The following is a 20,222-nucleotide window of genomic DNA, read 5'->3' as shown; positions in this document are numbered from 1 at the left end:
CACCCTTCACTCCTCCAAACTTCCCCACCCCAAACATGTCCCATCTCTGCTAATCATCCTGCTTCTCCAACCTCCGAGATGCTGCTGGACACCGCTCCTCCTTTGGGAGAGCCCCCTACCCAACAGTAATGGATATCAAACAATTTTTTTGGAATATCCGAGTTCTAAATGATCCGGATAAGCATCAGCCTTTTTGTAGTTGGCTTAGTATTAATCAGCCTCTTTTTAAAGCAATTTTGGAAACACATATTAAAGATCGTAACTTGAACCACATAATGGCAAAGATTTGTCCTAGATGGAAGTTTACCTCGAATCACCTGTCTGATGAGGATGGCCGCATAGTTATCATCTGGAAGGATCCTGCTGCCGTGAGAGTCCTGCATCAGTCAAAGCAAACACTCACTTGCGAAGTCACAGTGGCAAACAAGTTTAACTTTGTGTTTACGGCGGTATATGCGTCAAATATCAGAGAGGAGAGAACAAACCTCTGGGTGGAGCTAATACAAATCCAACAATATTTCTCCTTATCCACTTGTCCATGGCTAGTGGGGGGAGATTTCAATCAGATCACTCACTATGCTGAACACTCCTCATCTACTATCAACGCGCTAACCCCTCCCATGACAGAATTCAAAGACTGTCTTACTCATTTGGATCTTTTCGACATGCGGTTTCAAGGACCTCTTTACACTTGGAGTAACAATCAACCAGCTTCCCCTGTAGCGAAAAAACTGGACCGTGTTCTTGTCAATGATCACTGGCTGAACTACTTCCCGGACAGCATCACTACTTTCCTTGCATTCTTGCCCTCAGACCACTCCCCTAGTCTTGTAAGCCTAGCCTATACCATACCCCGTGCTGGAACCAAGCCTTTCAAGTTTTTTAACTACCTTGTTAAACACCCAAAGTTCCACCAGACAGTGGAGGAAGCGTGGATTCAGGCCAGAAGCTTTGCTTTCACCCTCGCAGATTTTTGCTGGAAGCAAAAGACCATTAAAAGAGAACTAAAGCTGCTAAACCGAGAAAATTTTTCAAAAATACAAGAGAGAGTGAGTGAGGCTAACCTTTTATTACTTAATGTGCAGGTACAAGTGCTTCAAGACCCATCTACTCTGAACTTTGAGCTTGAAAAGGAACTTCATGCTAAGTGGTCTTTCCTCAGAAGCATTGAAGAATCCTATTACAAGCAGAAATCAAGGGTCAACTGGTTAAAGGAAGGGGACTTAAACACCTCGTATTTTCACAAAGTGTGTCAGATGCGAGCAAGCTACAACACTATAAAGTCTTTCTACCTGGACTCGGGGGATATTCTAACTGACCCTATAGAGATGAGTTCTCATGCTCTAGCTCACTTTCAGGCAATCTTAGCACCACCCTGTTTACCATGCTTCTCATACCTTAGTACTCTCACTTGGTTGCGTCAGATAAACCCTTTCAGATGCAGTGAAGTTCAGACACATTCGATGCTTGTTGTCCCCTCGGTGACCGAAATCACCTCAGTGCTCTTCAAGCTAAACCCAAACAAGGCGCCTGGCCCTGATGGCCTAACCTCTGGTTTTTACAAAGCCTCCTGGGACTTACTAGGTGGAGTTGTCACTGCTTCACTCAGTCATTTCTTCCACTCCTCCTTCCTGCCATCTTCAGCGAATGCTACAATACTTACACTAGTACCAAAAAGACCAGGAGCTTCGAAGATTGTTGACTACCGCCCCATTTCTTGCCTGAACACGCTATACGAAGTGATCTCCAAGCTTCTTGTTCGAAGACTAAAACCTCTTCTCCCAGAACTGATCGTCCCCAATCAAACAGCTTTTGTCCAGGATCGCTTATTGTTGGAAAATACAATCCTTGCAGGTGAACTTGTCAATGGCTATCATAAGGCCCAAGGTCCGAAGCGAATTGTTCTCAAGGTTGACATAGCGAAAGCTTTTGACACCCTTTCGTGGGATTTCCTCTTCACGTGTCTCCAAGGATTGGATATCCCTGACCAATTCATATGCTGGCTAAAGGCTTGTATCTGCACTCCAAACTTCATCATGGATATTTTAAAGGTAAAAGAGGACTTAGGCAAGGTGACCCTTTATCCCCTTACCTTTTTGTGATTGCAATGAACACCCTCTCCCTAATGTTGAACAAAGCTGCTGAGGATGGGAAAATAGGCTATCACTATCACTGTGAGATGGCAAAGCTTACCCATCTTTGTTTTGCGGATGATCTTCTGATATTCCTGGATGGGTCGCTAACTTCAGTGCAGAATGTCCTGCAAGTGTTAAAAGAGTTTGAGGAGCTATCTGGTCTAGCTATTAGTGTTCAAAAATCATCCTTCTACACGGGAGGAATGTCTGATGCTGAAACCAACCTTATTGCCACCACTACTGGTCTCTCTCATGGCGTACTCCCTGTGAGATATCTTGGTGTACCCCTATGCACAAAGAAACTCTCGCTTCAGGATTGTGAACCACTTTTGCAACAGGTTAAGGAAAAATAAATAACTGGTGCACAAAAGCCTTATCTTTTGCGGGTCGACTGCTACTTATCAATACTGTCATCGCCGGTCTCTCGAATTTCTGGTCATCCACTTTCGTTCTCCCCAAGGGCTGCATCAGAAAGATAAATTCATTATGTAGTGCCTTTCTTTGGAAGGGAACTTTAGAAGGTCACCACTCTGCTAGAGTTGCTTGGGACAAAGTCACAAAGCCAAAGAATCAAGGAGGACTAGGAATAAGAGATCTCACCTACTGGAATAAAGCATGCACTATTAGGCTGATTTGGTTGCTCTTTTTTAGGTCCGGATCGATTTGGGTAGCATGGTTTAAGTATCACTTTCTACGTGGATCACTCAGCAACTTCTGGACAATGAAACCAAGGCCAAGTTACTCATGGCTGGCGTACAAGTTGGTTAAAACTAGAGAGGTAGCATATAATTGGATGAAGCTAAGGATTGGGAATGGTCTTACTTGCAGGTTCTGGTCGGATAATTGGTCACCCTTTGGGAATATACAGCAATTCCTACGGAATCCTTCACACTCTAGTCTGGGAATCCCCAAGAACTCCACTCTTGCTCAACTCTTTTCGCGTGGTCGATGGTGTTTGCCTCATGCAAGATCAGAAGAACAGGTTTCTCTTCAAGTCTATCTCACAACTGTCAACCTCACTGACAATGAAGACACTTATGATTGGGAAATTTCTGGAGCCACGGGTCCTACTACCATGCGTTTCTCCACTGGACTCGTTTATGACAAGCTCCGGGATGCTTCGCCCACAATACCATGGAGTAAAGTAACATGGATCTCTGGTGGAATCCCGAAGCACTGCTTTCTCACCTAGCTTCTAATGCTAGATCGCCTCCCCACTCGGGATCGCCTTCTGAACTGGGGCTTACAGACTGATCCAAGCTGCATCCTATGTAACCTCTACCCAGAAAGCCACTCACATCTCTTCTACTCTTGCTCATTCACTTGGACCGTGTGGAGATCGATTGCAAACAAATGCCAGATTCAACCTCAACCATCATGGAACTCAACCGTGAATCAGATGCAAACACTACAAGGCTCAAAGGAGAGATGTCGGCTAACTCTACTTGCTTGGCAGTGTTCGTCCTACTTGATCTGGTCCGAGAGAAATAATCGACTACATCGCCAACACTTCAAAACTACTGACCAGCTCCTCCGCCTCATTGACTCCACGATCCATAGCAGAATCGATTCTTACAGGGACTCCAATCCATCGATGTCTGCCTTGATGCTGCAGCACTGGTTCTCCACACCTTAGGTGATCAAGTGACGCTTACTATTCCATCGGCTAGGTTAGCCTATTACTAGGTTCAAGTTCACGATCCTTTCATTATGTGGTTTTCTCTTTTGCTCACTAGACTTGGCCCAAAAAACACTAAGGCTGGACCTTTGTAATCTTTTTTATTTCAGTTTTAAATAGAAAGCTCTTTGACAAAAAAAAAAAAAACGTAAGAAAATAAAACAAAACAAAATTATGAAGATCTACACAAATATAACGGGCCTAAATAAATAAGCCCATAACTACTAATTGAGCCCATTGTTTCTTCCAATATTCCCCCGCCAAATTTACCCTAGTTGCTTTCTTCTTTCCCGCTGTTTCCAACACTACTACACAGTACACACAGTTGCCCACTCCAAAAATCTCCCAAACGCCACAACAAATTTCTAAATCGACGACGACGACGACGACATTGTTCTCCGTCAGGCTTCTCCTTTTACCACCTTCAAGATTCGTAAGCTTTCTCTTTCTCTTCCAATCAATTCAATCGGAAGCTTAATCATTTCAATCTGAATCTAATGTTCTGTATCTCTTGGTATCACAACTTATTTCAATCCGATTATGATGTCCTTACTTATAAAAATTCGATTTGTTTTTTGGTTACCCAGATAGTAATAAAAGCAACTCTTTTTGTTACTGTGCGGGGAAGATGACGAGAGAGGAGATTGATAACAATGGAGATGCTATGATGATTGATGACCCAAATCCTAAAATCGAAAACGAATTCAATGTTCATTACCTCCGGATTTACTACGGCAAGTTTTAATTTTTGGTTTTTTTCTTTGTTCTCTCTTCATATAATCAAATCTATCTCCCTTACACTGATAAACATATTGCAGGCAATCTATTTCCTTACTCTGATATTCACAAATGGCTCTCATACGGACACGGTACTTGTTTGTTTCTTTCACATATGAAAAAGCTTGTAACTGGTTGTAAATTTTGTAATGAATTGTCTGTGTTTTGTAAATCTGTTAGATGGGAAACATCCTGGTTGTGATGAATACTACTTTGGTAGAAGAGAGTTCTCCTTTACCCTTGAGAACGATGTTTATTTGCGGTACAAGTCTTTCAAGAATGCTTCAGCTATGGAAGATGCTATCAAATCTAATTTCCCATACAAGATTGATATTGGTGCTGTGTATAGCGTTGATGTAAGCTGTAAATCCTGTTTTCTAAAATCAAATTTGGTAACTTGTCTATGTTTTAGGAACCGTCCTTACTCATTTGAGGTTTCTGAATGTGTTCTTTTCAGCCAGATAAGAGACATGCCTATGCACACAGTGGAACTAATTTGTTTACTCCAGTGGAGAGGGAGTTAGTCTTTGATATTGTGAGTTTTAATATCTTATCAATTGATTTTTGGAATTGGTTTTGTATTCGTATTCTTATGTTTTTTGTTGTAGTTGCTTGACTTGAATATGTTGTTTTGCTCAGGATATAACAGATTATGATGATGTTAGATACTGTTGCTCGGGAGCTGATGTTTGCGCCAAGTGTTGGCCTTTAATGACAGTTGCTATCAAAGTCATTGATACTTCTTTAAGAGGTATCACAAATGTTTTCTTAACTTTCAACAACTAGAGTTTGTAGTGTTCCTGAGATTTTCCATCCCTATGACTTTTTGTAATATTTATATCCCCTGTAACCTGAAGGTCATTGTGGAGTTCACTGCTTGATCTAGTTTTTGTCAATGTGCAAGACTGCTTGGTCTTATCATAGAACGAACTTTTAGTCACTCATTTTGGTCTTGTCAATTGCAGAGGATTTTGGTTTCAAATATATTCTCTGGGTCTTCAGTGGACGCCGTGGAGTTCATTGTTGGGTTTGTGATGCTAAAGCTCGAAGGTGAAACTAAGACCACTAACTAACACCATTTCTCCTTTTGCTTGGTTTATCTTTCCGCATTTGATCTTCTGCTCTGTGAATGAAAATCTGTATGATTAAATCCTGCAGGTTGACTAATGAACAAAGATCAGCAGTTGCTGAGTACTTCCGTGTTTATAAGGTGGTGTTCTCAAGAGCTTATTTTGTTGGTTTCTGGCATTTTGAAATTATCTAAGTTTAATTATTGTTTCTCTGACACAGGGAAACGAAAACAATGCCAAGAAAGTCGATCTTATGGGTCATTCTCTTCATCCGTTCCTTGCGTATGGGTTTATCCATCACCTCTTCCTTTCTGAATTCAAAATCACTGTTTTCGTTACTAATTTCAATTTGGCTTTTCAGGAGATCATATGTGGATTTTCTTAAGAATTTCTTTGAGGGTGAGTTACAGACGAACCAAAGTATATTCTCAAGCAAAGAAAAGTATGAGAAGATACTTGGGATGATAACAGATGAAGGTATGGAAGAGTGATGATTTATTTTTCCAGCGTATGAGAGGTCCTTACCTCAGTTTGGCCATTTACAATAATTTAAATTTTCACGACAGATATCCAATCAGATCTCAGAGGCAAGTGGGAGAATTCTGCGAGATCATCACTATCAGAAGAAGCCACCAGCCTTTTAAGGTGGGAGCAGCTTAAAAAAACGCTTCAGTCAAAGAAAAACAAGGTGTGTAATTTCTTAAATGATTGAAAACATGTATGTTAAATGTTGTGAAAAGCTTAGTTGTTTCTACTCAGCTTTTAGCTTAATGAACTTGAATCCCAGATTTATTTATCTTCAATCCTCTCTCCAATGTTTTAGGCTCTATCACTGCGGACGTGCATAGAAGAAATTGTCTTTACCTTTACCTATCCTCGAATTGATTTGGAGGTTTGTTCTAATCTATGCTACAATTTTAGTAAACCCAGCGTACTATAATGGTATATTTCCTTGCTGTATAGTGTTCAAGATCCTGTAGCAACTGATAAGATCTTGTAGCAACTGATAAGATGGAGGCCGGACAAGTTTAGTGACTGTTTAGTTGTATGGTGCTTTCTTTTATTTCAGGTCTCTAAACAAATGAACCATTTGCTTAAGGCACCCTTCTGTGTCCATCCAAAAACAGGTCTCTTCACTGGTTCTTGACTACACTACACCAGTTGATAAGAGTTATGTTCATACTCAGTTCAATATATGGATATGAGCTCAAATTGTTAAGAAATGTCGTCTGGTTTTCAGGTCGTGTCTGTGTTCCTATTGATCCGAATAACTGCGATGAGTTTGATCCATTGGCAGTTCCAACGCTTTCACAGGTAAAATAATAGATAATGTGATACATCTAGAGTGTGGATCTGAAATTATTTTATCACTGAGATGTTTTTTTTGTTAGCTTATGTTTCATTTTCTAATGAATTTCAGCTAATAGAAGAAATCAACGCAGGAGGCCTCAGCATGGATGTAGATGATGGTATGTTCTCAATACCATCAATGTGGAATTGCTTTGGCTTAAACTTTACTAGTATAAATAATTTCAGTTATTTAACGCCTGCAGATTCAGATAAAAGTTTACTTGGGAAATCAATCAAATTCTTCAGATCCTCATTCCTAGAACCACTACTAAAATCCTGCAAGGTAAATCTCTCGTTGCTCTACTTTTTACCCACGGTTTTGAATCGATGCTTGATCATGTCGAAAAATATGTTACTGAAAGAGTGATGATATGTTAATGAAATCTCTGCAGGAAGAAATAGAGAGTTCGTACAAAACCAAAATTGGGAAGTCTAAGGATACATTCAGCTGGTGACTAAGGTATTGAGTTTAATGCGGCTTATAGTCCGCTTATTTCTGTCTTCGTTTTTATTTCAGTTTGTAATGTACATGCTTCACTAAGCTTTGTAATCTATCAGTAGAGTCTCTCTACCTTGTTGTGATGTTTCCTAAGAAAATTATAGCTTTTTAGTGGGTGATTGATGTGCATGACATGTGACTGAATATATTTATATGGTTATGAATCACACGAACATTAGGTTTAGTAATCAAAGATCGTTAAGATAACGAATGTTAAAAGGTGTGGCCACAGTTTGGTCACCATCGAGAAGTGCTTTGGCAACAATGAGATTGGCAGCTTCGGTTGGGTGATACGTGTCCCAAAAGACAAACTTGGAGCGGTCCTCACAAGCCGCTTGGCTTGAGTTCTGGTTTGGTCCCTTGAAGCACGTAAATGGTGGAAAGTAGCCGCCACAACACGGTTTGTCGGCGTTCTCCAAGCCTTCCAAACAATTTCATTAGATTCTAGTCAATAAAATCAGTGACTAGAATCAGCCAAAACACCAATACTTACCAAATTGTCGATAGTTCAGGACCAGTTCCAAGAAAAGGTCGTAAGAGTTGGCGTAGACAAATGTAGTGTTGTGATCTCCGGATCTTAACTCTGTGTTCAATGTCCTAAGAGAGTCTCTAAGCTTCATGTTGTAGCCTCGGACAATTTGGTTGACTTGGTCGGAGCATTTTCCTGCCGGTATTAAATTCAAGGCACGAGCAAATGGTATGCAACCGAGTGGCCCTACTCCAACCACCACGAACTTCCTAGCTCCTAGTTGATGCAAACGCTGTTAACACGCAATTGAAAACCGTTTTAGGATGTATCTACGTTTACGTTTCTGTAAAATGTACACGTAAACACATCAAGCGTAACAAAAAAAAAACAATAGTGTGGCATTTGCTTGTACAATGTACAGATTGCAAAAATATTTTATGAAAACTTTTGTTTGCGCAAAAATAGTTTATAGAAACTTTACAGGAATGCAAGGATGGCCCCAATGATACTTTTTTTATTATCTCACCACGAAATAAATGTTGGACCCCAAGTGATAATAACAAATGATCATAATAATAATTGTTTCACTCAAAGACTTAGTCAAGGTGTCCGACTTTGTAGGCATTATTTATCTATATATAATGTACTATTTTTGGAGAAATATTACCTTAAGATGTGTGGTCAAATGGAACACCATGGAATCTTGTAGGACATCAGTGGGGAGCTTGTCTTGCGAGAAGAAAGGTATAGATGGTTGGATATAATTTAATATATCATTTGACCCAATTGTGATTGTGAACATTGCCTTCTTCAACATTTCTTTTGCACCATTTTCACCAATCACTTTTATCATATAATCTCTACTCTTCTCAAAATAACTCACTTGTTCTCTCAATGGAACTCTACCGATCTGTCAAGAAAAAGAAAAATAAAAATCATAAGTAGTATCCGTAAAATTGAATAATCTATTTTTATCGAATGGAAAATAGAGTTATTTACAAACTGTTTCGAAAAAAGTAGAAGTCGAATTGTAAACATGGTTTCCTTTCATTCCTTTCATAACATATGAAAAAATGGTTTTACAATTTTATTTCATGAAAATATTGGTCTTGTATACACGAATTTTATTACATTTTCGCTTTGTTTAAAGATATATATCATAAAATAGTAGTATACGTTAAAAAGTTAATATATAGATGGTGGAGCTTACGAACAAAAGTCCAGTGTCGTCCAAGATTCCAGCCGCACCAGAAGCATAGTTGATTCCATTGAGAATTGAGTTAGCCTCAGTGTCTGGTTCAAGATAGGGAGGTGGTGCAGATTTTGCTCCTAAGGCTTCACCTATTGTTTCAATTTATTCCAATAAAACTATATATATATTATTCTACCTTATGATTAATGATATTGATAACTATATGTTATGCGTAAAACAATTAAACACAGAGTGGCATTATCAACACAGAGTGGCATCATCTTAAAACTCTGAAAAAAACTTTGAAGTGATTGAAAAGAAGAGAGGACCAACTGAGTAAGGGGTTTAATAAATTGTTAAAATTAAATAGAACTCCTTACCAAACTCGCATTTATGTGATTAGCCTTTGACTTCTCTCCATTACAATTTTTCAATTACGCGTAACTAATTTGTTCGGTCCAATCAAACCCACTTATGACAATTACATGCTTCAAGAAGAGTCAACTTATCAATATAGTTGACTTGTGCACCAAAGTCTTGTTCTGTTAGATACTTAGATCGTATTGAATACTGTAACTAACCGTTAAATCAAGCACATTTATTTCTAATTACGTAGTACTCACTACTCGTTTTCAATATTTATGAATTAAAAAAATTAGGCAGGGCAAGATATATAATATATACTCGATCTATGTATTCTAAAATAAACACATACCCACAATATCAGAAATGGTCCGACCATTAGTGAATCTTCCCGTGGGTTGGCCATTGGAAGGTCCAAAGTCGATGCCATAAGGGGAAGAATCAGCTTTTGACAATGTGAAGATATAGTTGTTGTTTCCAACATCTACCAATGAGTCTCCAAAAATAAAGTTTGTAAATGATTGAGCAACCTGAAAATGTGATAGCCAGAGAAGAAGAAAACTGAAATGGAAATGAGGCCTGAGAAAACATCTATAAATGATATCCATTTTTTTTCACTTTCTCAAGATCATCTGAAATAGACTTGTTTGGTTAAATATAGTTGATCAGTACATTAACACTTTTGAACCATTCCTTTTGCTTACGTCTGTTACAGCATGACTTGTTCAAAAGATAGCACATGGTTCTACGTATTCACTGTTACTTGTTTGGTCGAGTAACACAAAAATTGATTCCACTCTTGTGTGCTGCTATATATACTTGACTGTTTTGAAATTTACAAGATGATTATAGATTTCAAAAAACAGTCGTTTTTTTTCCTTACAAAATTGTACGTAATCAATATTATAAAATTTATTATTACTTTTGATGATTATAATTTAGGACAACAATCAAAGGTAGGCTGTCTTTCAGATGGAGTACTACTGGTCAATAGCAATACTACTAGTCAAAGAGGGTGATGGCAAAGAGCTTAATTAATGGTACATGTGCCTCATCGAACACGCTTCATAGTTTCTTCTTCTCAAACAACACTAAAAATAATTTATATGTGTATATACATATATATATATATTATAAATATTATTCAATATATCTAACATATTATTATTTGTATGTGGATTAGTTTCAACTAAATACAGTACAATACATTCAAACAAAACTCAGACATATAAACTTCATGTACCTTCAAAATGCCACTAATAATGTTTTCTTTGTAAAATAGTTTTATGTAAAATAAATAAAAATTAAGGGAGGCATTTGAATGCTTTTTAAAAAAATCGATTCTATATATAATTTTAAAGATATTATTTACTAAAATGAACTAATTATATATTTATTAAAATTACTACATTTATTGGATTTATATATTTCATTAAGTTATCAAAAACATAAAATATTTAAGGGAATGTTAAAATATGTTGTTGAAAATTATTTTTTGTTTATGTAAAGACTAATCAAATCGTGACATAGAGATATCAAATCCAATATGGTGAATACTGTCACTCCATGTCAATTTATCTAAAAGCTCTTAATTAGGACAAGGTGTGGAAAAAAGTAAAGCTTAATCGAAAATGTAAGGCATCTCCCAAGATGGGTACAAATTAAAGTAGTCATTGTCCTAATTCTCTTTTGATTCAACCTTCGAACCCATAAACTGACGTTGTAATTATATGTCTCATCAGTTCATCCTGGTCCTCAAGCACTAGACCTATATTCTAATTTTAAGTGATACGAAAGTAGTCATTGTCCTTATTCTTTACATTCAACCTTCGAACCCTTAAAACAAATGCTGTAATTAATTATCTCTAGTCATCCTGGTACTCAAGCTCTAGAAGAAGTATGTGGAGCCTTGGAGGTCCATAGGAAGACACCTCATAAGTGATCTTCAATGACATTGACTACGATCATATTTTTCTTACATGTTTGTTTACTTCAGATCAGCCAATCTCAAAAAGTAAACGCAAGATGATGAAACACAAAGTTCTACATGATTATTAAACCAAAATGTAAGACTTTTCTTTTCTTTTTTTTTTTCATTCAAAACACTTTAGCATATATATATATAGTGATGAGGCATAGTTTCTTGTTGGTACTTTTACCTCAAAAGTCTCTCAAACCATAAATTAATATAGTACATTCCAAATTATAAACATATTATGACAAAGTATAATGAAAATTAAATATTTAATTTAGGGTTTGCAAAAAAAAAAGGTTCAACCTCCACCCAATTTCATCACTTTGGACAGCAAATTATTTTAAATGAAACAATAAATTCATATATCTGTCATCTGCTATAAATTACCCTCTCTCTCATCATCATCATCATAAACTTATATAACACTCTCACTAACACATTTCCAAGGTTCAAATCAAACCCCTTCTTCAACATTCACCACCACAACATCATCATGGGCTTTGCACGGTGGCTCAACCGCACTGTGGGCTTCTTTGTCTTCTCCCTCCTCGACATTGCCGATTTCTTGCTTTGTTTTACGTACAAGACTTTGGATTACTTCTTGGAGTCAGAGAGGAAACCTTGCTACTGCTATTCTCCACCAGAGGCTAAAGCCAAGACCGAGAGGATCATAGTGTCGGAACGGGGAGAGTACTCAAAGGTTGTGTCATTGACAAGAAATAAGATCCATTTCGATGAGATCTCGGACACGCTCTACTCACGTGGTCCTTCACTTCTAACGAGGCTCTCTAAGCTCGTGAGGTCCGTGAAATGTTTTAACTATAGGGGTTTGATCATGAGAGGCAATGTGGTGGCATCTTGTGATCACGATGAGTCTAAGAAGAAGAAGATTAGTAAAAGTAAAAAGAGATTAATGACTCTGAATTCTACGGTGGTAGAGAAATCTTCGACAGCTCCAAGATGGTCGGATTGTCATTGCAGTTTCTGCACTTCTTGGCTCACTTCTTCCAACAGAGATTCTCTGTTTGTCAAAGTTCAACAACCCAAAGGTAAATTAATTTTATCCACTTCCAACATTTATTTCTGTGCATGTAAATTAATTTATCCACTTCCAACATTTTTTTTGTGTTACGTAGAAGTATCAAAATTTTAATATACTATATTTTTCTAGTTGCCACCCGTTACACAAAAGTTGACTTATTTTGATATATTAAGGTAACATAAATAAAATGATATACTGTATGTGCAGATAAAAAGAAGGTCCGAGACAACGTTGTGTTTATACATGGTTTCGTATCATCATCCGCGTTTTGGACGGAGACTCTCTTCCCAAACTTTTCTGATTCGGCCAAATCGAAGTATAGGTTCATCGCAGTCGATCTTTTGGGCTATGGAAGAAGTCCTAAGCCAAATGACTCGTTATATACATTAAGAGAACATTTAGAGATGATTGAGAAATCGGTAATCTCTCAGTTCAAACTCAAAACGTTCCACATCGTCGCTCACTCCCTAGGCTGCATTTTGGCTCTTGCACTCGCCGTTAAACATCCAGGAGCTATCAAATCCCTTACTCTTTTGGCTCCTGTAAGTCAACAATTATACGTGATAATAATATATCCTTAAATTAATTTAAATTTTTGGTTTTTTTAACCCTTTTTAAATATACTATATATATGGGTTTTGGTTCGTGTGTTTGAAAAGTATATTAGCCAAACCAAAAATGAATAAGTTTGGTATTGTTTTTTCCTGGACGTTCTGTTTTCCCAAGTACTATCTTTTGTTTTAGTTATGAATATTTTGGACTTAAGAGGTAACTAATTGAAGTTATATTATGGCAGCCATATTACAAGGTGCCAAAGGGAGTCCAACCAGCCCAATACATAATGAAGGAAGTGGCTCGAAAGGAAGTTTGGCCACCAATGCAGTTTGGTGCATCAGTGCTTAGCTGGTACGAGCACCTAGGCCGCACCATTGGCCTCGTCCTTATCAAAAACCATCACTTGATTGAATTTGTCACCCGCCTTCTCACCCTAAACAGGTACATATATCATACATGGGGAAACTAAGAAAATAGGAACAACAAACTTGGCCTTAATTAATTACGTTTCAATCTGTTATAAAAGATAATTTACGTCGACGATATTTTGAAAAGTAGAATAAGCAAAATCAACCCACCGTACATGCAGTTAGGCGTTTAAATGAACCAACCACTCATCTTCTTCAATACCTTGAAACTGACGCGTCGGAATTGTTATATGTGATAAACTTACACAACCTTTTCTTTTATATAATCTTTGATTGGTCAACTTTATTAGTTTTAACATAAATTATGTGATACTATATTTGGAATTAAAATAGGCGAGATTGAGAATGCAAGCTTTATGTTATAGAAAAAGTTGTCTTGAAACGTATAGAAAGCGACTTATATCGACCGTGTCTCCTCCATTATTTGACCCCATGCATTTAATTCATTTTGGCGTTTTATATCATACTAATAAATATATGTAAAACTTTTTACTGTTTATATGCCATATAAAGTGAGATACCAGAACAAAACATCTTGAATTTTAGGTCACCTAATGTATCTATCAAAATGAAATTTGCACCATAGAAATATATGTGGAATATGACTAATTTGAACGTTTGATAGAAGGATGCGAAAAAGAGGTTGAATAACAAAATAAATATCATGTGTTTCAGGATGCGAACGTATTTGATAGAGGGATTCTTATGTCACACACATAATGGGTCATTTCACACATTACACAACATCATCTTCGGGTCAGGAGCCAAGCTCGACTCGTATCTCGACCATGTACGTGACCACGTTGACTGTGACATCGCCATATTCCACGGTGGCAAGGACGAGCTCATTCCTGTGGAGTGTAGCTACAGTGTCAAGAGCAAATTGCCACGTGCCACTGTCCACGTCATCCCTGACAAAGACCACATCACCATTGTCGTCGGCCGACAAAAAGACTTTGCTCGAGAGCTTGAGCTCATTTGGCAAAGATCCCACTCAACTTAAGTGAATATAGTTATATATTATGAGACTCTTTTTTTCTCTACTAAGTGAAGTATATATTTTCTTATCTATAAAGTTAGATATACATCTTTTCTATTCAATGAAGATTTTGTTTTTTATTTACAAAGAAAAAAATGTGAAGACTCTAATTTTATTTTTCTTTTTATAAATGGAAATTAGAGTATGTGTTGCATCTTGTAGAGCCACTTCTTGTTATACATTATGTTTATGTGATTGTAATCGAATACTTTAATGCTTGTCGGTATTAGAAACAAAAGAATTCGGTGTTTAAGGGTTAAATTGGTTTTGTATATAAATATTGCAGTCAGATTCAACATTCAAGTAATGTTTGTTATTAAACTGTTTTTTTTTTTTTTTGAACTTTTTCAAGATTTTAAGAAACTTCACGAATACATATAACCTTTTCTTCCTGATAAATATATATTTTATTTAATACTGATATTATAATTAAAAATACATATTTTTGTTATATACTCAATAAATTTTTTTTTTCTTTCGTTAATCGGAAAAATATAAAAAGTGGTTGTGTGTGATCAAGTAGTCTATTTTTCAACAAATTAAGAGAATGTACTTTAATTTTATAGTTGTTATAATCATCTCATATCTATGGATTCAAAAGAAAATATCTTACTACTTGGAGTCAAACATCTTGGATTCAGAACATACGAATCATATATATAAAAGTAGAGTTTCAGTCTCTTCTTATTGGTCCACTTGGCAATGCAATTTTAACAAAAAAAAAATTATATTAAAATACAAATTTAAAACAATAAATTTTCACATTTAACTCACATAATATAAAACTGAAATCTTTATAGCTTCTCCCTATAAATTATACATTAACTTTATTTCTCCACTAAGTTGTATTAATCAATTGTATTAAAACAAAACAGTAAATTAGAATTGTAACTCTAATTTTTCTAAATGTAATTTTTTATCATTTCTCTTCCTATAAATACTCATTATCTTATTATCTTAGTCTATCACTCTTTCATTCTCTCATCTTCTTCCACTACTCTCAAATCTCTTTTTTGTTTTGTTTTGTTTTGTTTTGTATTTTTTTTGTTATTGTTGTTGTATGGGTTATAAAAAATCAACTCAAATATCATTGTAAAAGCTTAGTTTTAGAGTTTGTATGATATGTATATCTTATATATTTATTTTAATCTTTCAAAATGTTTATCTCCATTTTCTATTTTATATTAACATCTTATAAGTCATTATTTTCATACTTCCTTACAATATTCACCACACAATAAGATCATAAAGTTGAAATGATCCATATATAATTATCTATTATGTCTCTGGTTATCTCACATATTCATGTATCATTTTAAATAATTTATAAAGATCAATATAATATTTAAAGATCAATATAATTATCCATTTATCCATTTATAAAGACTATTTTGTTTTGTGATCCAATTGTTAAATCTGCAGAGATCAATATAATATATATATATATATATATATATATATATATTTTATGATTTGAGGTTTTTGAAACAAAAAGAACATAATTAAACAATTGGTTTTTTGTGTCTTTAATCAAAATAAAAAATGATCCAAAAAACAAAACATATTCAACTGGAACTTAAATATAAAAATAAAATATAATTTTAAAAATATCATTTCACTAAATTCTCTAAAGATGAAACCATTAGTATGAAATCTAGCACTATAAATTAAATTGATGAGTGAAAACCAAAAAAATATAAGTTATCCTTGGGATTTTAAAAATTATTGAGATTGAAGAATTCATATAATTTTATAAGAAAACTAATTTAGTTTGTCACTTAAAAAGTAATATTTTTTATTTTGAAATATTATGTGTAAGTGTTGAGTTTATATCAACAAACAACCAAATCATGTGAATTTTGATTCAGCCACTTGGTATTCCTTTTATTTTAGGTTATAAAAAATTAAAATATTTATTTATAATTAAAGACATGTAACTCCATTTAACTCAAATGTAACTCCTATCCAATAATTGTACATTAATTCATTCCTCCTACTAACTTATTATCTTTCAAGAGAAATTATTTTTGGTTAAATTTTAATATTTTTTATTTATTTTGGTTGGCTAAACTTATATTTATATTTTGGTTGGCTAAATTAATATATTTCTCATGTAAAATTATTGTTTATAATATATTTCTCATTTCAAAGTTTAAAGCAATATATCATATATATAAAAGTAAGGTTTTGGTCTCTCTTTATTGGTTGATTTTCATTTAATGTTTTCTTATTTTTTTTATTTTTTTATTTGCTTTCTAATTGCTTTAAACAATATTTAAGATCCAATAAACACAATACATTTAACTCACACATTAAAATAAAATTATAACTGAAAATAAAATAAATTATGCATTAATCATATTCTACCACTCAATTCTATTCAAACACAATAAATTACTATTGTAACTCCATAGTTCTAAATGTAACTTCCATCATTTCTTATCATATAAATAAGCATTCTCTCAATCTATAATTCTCTCATATTGACATTCTTTTACTATCTCATTTTCACATTCTCTCATTCTCTTCTACAATACCTCAAATCATTTTTCATTTTTTTTTTTTTTGATTTCTTATTTTTGTTGTATGGGCTGTAAAAAAAAATGAAATATCATTGTAAATTGTTAATGCTAAATTTTAATTTTAGAGACTACATGATATATATTTTACATTGTTCTTATTTTAAAAGATTTATCTCCTTTATCTAATTTGGATTATTATCTTATAAGTAATCATTCTCTCTTCCTCTCCCACCAATATCAAATGTTGTTATATCTCATATGTGTTTTAGAATGTATTATATATATAGATATTACATTGTTCTATTTTTTAAAGATTCATCTCCATTATCTAATTTGGATTACCATCTTATAGTAAACATTCTCTCTTCCTCTCCTACCAATATCAAATGTTGTTATATCTCATATGTGTTGTAACTTGTAATAGTTTGATTCTATATTTTAATGTAGAAAATATTATATATATTTAACATTGTTTTCAATTTTTTATTTTATTTATATAAAAAATATTTCTTTTATATTTCTTGCCTTTCTAATCTATTCATATTTATTTTTCAAATTTGCATAGTTAAATTTAAATTCACATATGTTGGTTTTAACAAAACAATCAACTTTATTTGAGAATTAGATGTTCCTATTCATTTTTAAACGATCAATTGTAACATATAAGCATTTTGTCTTGCAATCACAAGTTCCATTTCCATTGCTTAACTCCATGGTTAAACTATAATATATGTTGTCCTATTTGTAGGAATAACAACATACTTATTTAATTTATTTAAAAGAGTAGATGATTAAACGAAATAAACATTTCTCCAAATTTTATAATTCAATCAGTGAGTGTACTTATTATTTTGAAAAACTTTTACATTGAAGTTCATAAAATCATATAAGAAAACTAAAATACTATATCACTTCAAATTTGGAAGGAAACACTTGGTATTCCTTTTTAAAAAAGTCAAGACACCTATAAAAATTTATTAATATTTAACTCACTTTAAAGACATTAAAGGTCATTTAACTCAAAAATAACTTCTATCCAATAATTTCATACATTCCTCCCACAAATAAAATATATATATATATATATATATATATATATATGTTCAAGATTGTATTTAAATATTACATAATTTTTTAGTTAGCTAAATTTATAGTCACATATATACAATATATATACATAAGAATTTATATTACTTATTAACACCATAAATCGACCCATTATTTGCTTAACTCAATATTGGTTTCAAAGCCAACTAAAGAAAAACAGAAACGATCTTATTGATATTAGACCAAAACATGGGCATACAAACATAATCACTTACCCGGAAGATATTTTTAAAAAATAACTTATTATTGCAACATCAACGTATGAAGGGTTTACATAAGCAGTTAATTAGAAAATCTATAATACAATAAATGTATTGGAAACGATATCAGTCAACGATAAGATTGGATCCTCAAAAGCAAGAAACAACATCTTCATAATTCATAAAAAGTAAACGCCACAATTATACACATCTGAACGAAATGGTATAAACATATAGTGTATAAATAAAAGTGACGGCAAAGCCCGTATATGCCTAATTAAAACGAAATAATACAAAAGAGAAAACGAAAAAACCAAAAAACAAACAAGAAAGTGCCAACTATACCACAACCCACGTGTTGCGTGGGGAAGCACCTAGTTATAAAAAAAAAAGAAAAAAAAACCCAAAGGATTTTTAGAGAGAAGAGAGAGGGATTAAATGAATGGACCGACCATAACCATATTCAATGATGGTGAAATATATATAAGACGTGGGCTTAGTTTACTCCCCAACTCGTCTCGATCTGTGTCTATAGTCGACTATGAGAGCCTATTGAATGCATTCACCAAAAAAAAATACCTTCTCTATTTTAAATCAACTTATATATATATATATATGTGCTGTCAGAATACACGTTGATCAAAAACAAGATTTCTAAAATTATATAAAAATTATGCATAGTTCGTTCATATATAATTATTGATAAAAATAATTGTTTTTTTAACGATAAAAATAAGTGTTGGAGAACGTTTTATTTATTCAGTAAGTATCGGTGAATTTGGTTGTAATATGTGAGTATCGAAATTTGTGTGAAGTTTCTTGAATGGCTTTAGCTTTCGTATCAGCATCATACCAGACAGCATCAATTATACAACATTGACCTATATAGAATCTGTCAAGATCAATACATGTTCCCGTATCGTGTTCTAGATTTGCTAGTCGTGCTGAACGTACACAGCTATATGGCTTAGTCGAGAAATCATTACGTAGTAGGTCAATTTGGTTCCAAAAACTCTATAAATATGTTCTCAGTTTCAACAAAAAGGGGGATTAAGAAAATATCTTACTACTTGGAGTTCTGGGCGAAAACAAAAATCTTTTGATTTGAGCGTTCACTTAGAGGGTTCTACAATATCGGTGTCCGAAGCAACCTTGCATTGACGTCGCATTAAATCTTCGAGAAGATACCAAAAGCAACTATTAGATAAAGATAATGATAATCTTGCAAAATATCTTATTCCAATATGCCTTAACATTAGTTAGGAGAAAAAACAAAAAAACATTAGTTAGGAGAAACGTAAGCGTGCAAGTACGTAGATTTCCGTGTCCTTACAAATGTATATGTATATCTGTTTTATATTTCTTAAGGATGTTTTATAATGAGTATAGCATTTACAAGTACTGTAAATATTTTTTTAATATAAACTCGCCTCATGATGGTGTTATGCCATTTCCAGGTTAGCTATCCAATGATCATAGTTACCAGTAGTTGGGGTGGTTTTTTATAGGACGAATCGCATTGTCGAATTTAGTTCCATAATATTCTTAATGTCTCTAGTGAAAGTGTCACAATGACATTCCATCTATTTAGATGAGACATAGACGGTATCAATATGCTTGTGATTTCATATAAATGAATTGTTGACAATATGGTTTGGATGATGTCATGTGCTCAGAAAAAAAAAAACAAATTTTATACCGAGTCAAAATTGATTTGCAAGGACATTTTTAAAAATGCAGATTGTTCTTCCCATTTTTTTTTTTAGGTTCTTTATGTTGGATAATTCTTAAGACAACTACACTAATTAACTTACTTGTTTT

The 20,222-nt window shown here is 34.0% G+C and overlaps 3 protein-coding genes and 1 pseudogene across 4 annotated transcripts; 3 read left to right on the top strand and 1 right to left on the bottom strand.

Annotated features, from left to right (window-relative positions):
* Window positions 1–2,107: 2,107 nt before the first annotated feature.
* Window positions 2,108–3,771, top strand: LOC147933200 (uncharacterized; annotated as a pseudogene).
* A 324-nt stretch (window positions 3,772–4,095) lies between these two features.
* On the top strand, window positions 4,096–7,673 carry LOC104730605 (uncharacterized). 2 transcript variants are annotated; one of them, XM_010449799.2, is made up of 17 exons: window positions 4,096–4,246; window positions 4,401–4,547; window positions 4,632–4,682; window positions 4,771–4,946; window positions 5,048–5,125; window positions 5,230–5,341; window positions 5,556–5,640; window positions 5,749–5,800; window positions 5,881–5,942; window positions 6,022–6,137; window positions 6,227–6,348; window positions 6,484–6,552; window positions 6,730–6,787; window positions 6,901–6,974; window positions 7,081–7,129; window positions 7,214–7,293; window positions 7,403–7,673. In XM_010449799.2, exons 2-17 carry the CDS (start codon window positions 4,442–4,444, stop codon window positions 7,463–7,465), a joined length of 1,353 nt encoding a protein of 450 aa, XP_010448101.1. In that variant the 5' UTR covers window positions 4,096–4,246; window positions 4,401–4,441; the 3' UTR covers window positions 7,466–7,673. The 2 variants fall into 2 exon arrangements, with proteins under 2 accessions (XP_010448101.1, XP_019091863.1); XM_019236318.2 differs by having other exon boundaries at window positions 4,172–4,246; window positions 4,442–4,547.
* On the bottom strand, window positions 7,629–10,157 carry LOC104730594 (GDSL esterase/lipase At5g41890). The gene is made up of 5 exons (XM_087477515.1): window positions 9,886–10,157; window positions 9,189–9,319; window positions 8,646–8,888; window positions 8,003–8,270; window positions 7,629–7,930 (listed from the first exon to the last, which is right to left on the bottom strand). Exons 1-5 carry the CDS (start codon window positions 10,139–10,141, stop codon window positions 7,698–7,700), a joined length of 1,131 nt encoding a protein of 376 aa, XP_087333641.1. The 5' UTR covers window positions 10,142–10,157; the 3' UTR covers window positions 7,629–7,697.
* Window positions 10,158–11,854: 1,697 nt separating this feature from the next.
* Window positions 11,855–14,833, top strand: LOC147933199 (putative lysophospholipase BODYGUARD 2). Its single transcript, XM_087477889.1, has 4 exons — window positions 11,855–12,557; window positions 12,758–13,092; window positions 13,347–13,546; window positions 14,209–14,833. The coding sequence occupies exons 1-4, from the start codon at window positions 12,002–12,004 to the stop codon at window positions 14,534–14,536; spliced, it is 1,419 nt and encodes a 472-aa protein (XP_087334015.1). The 5' UTR covers window positions 11,855–12,001; the 3' UTR covers window positions 14,537–14,833.
* Window positions 14,834–20,222: the final 5,389 nt, after the last annotated feature.

This window comes from Camelina sativa, chromosome 12, assembly GCF_030686135.1.
Source record: "Camelina sativa cultivar CO46 ecotype springtype chromosome 12, ASM3068613v1".
Classification (NCBI taxonomy): Eukaryota; Viridiplantae; Streptophyta; class Magnoliopsida; order Brassicales; family Brassicaceae; genus Camelina; species Camelina sativa.
The sequence above is the reverse complement of the archived record's forward strand: the minus strand, read 5'-3'. Positions and strand labels throughout refer to the sequence as shown.

Bases quoted from the DNA above. Each gene is read 5' to 3' on its own strand.
- LOC104730605 (XM_010449799.2), top strand. From the start codon at position 4,442: ATGACGAGAGAGGAGATTGATAACAATGGAGATGCTATGATGATTGAT. The intron at 4,548-4,631 runs GCAAGTTTTAAT...AACATATTGCAG, and splicing joins TTACCTCCGGATTTACTACG to GCAATCTATTTCCTTACTCT. The intron at 6,975-7,080 runs GTAAAATAATAG...AATGAATTTCAG, and splicing joins CAGTTCCAACGCTTTCACAG to CTAATAGAAGAAATCAACGC.
- LOC104730594 (XM_087477515.1), bottom strand. From the start codon at position 10,141: ATGGATATCATTTATAGATGTTTTCTCAGGCCTCATTTCCATTTCAGT. The intron at 9,320-9,885 runs GTATGTGTTTAT...TTGAAACAATAG, and splicing joins GACCATTTCTGATATTGTGG to GTGAAGCCTTAGGAGCAAAA. The intron at 7,931-8,002 runs GTAAGTATTGGT...ATTGTTTGGAAG, and splicing joins CCTGAACTATCGACAATTTG to GCTTGGAGAACGCCGACAAA.
- LOC147933199 (XM_087477889.1), top strand. From the start codon at position 12,002: ATGGGCTTTGCACGGTGGCTCAACCGCACTGTGGGCTTCTTTGTCTTC. The intron at 12,558-12,757 runs GTAAATTAATTT...CTGTATGTGCAG, and splicing joins CAAAGTTCAACAACCCAAAG to ATAAAAAGAAGGTCCGAGAC. The intron at 13,547-14,208 runs GTACATATATCA...CATGTGTTTCAG, and splicing joins CGCCTTCTCACCCTAAACAG to GATGCGAACGTATTTGATAG.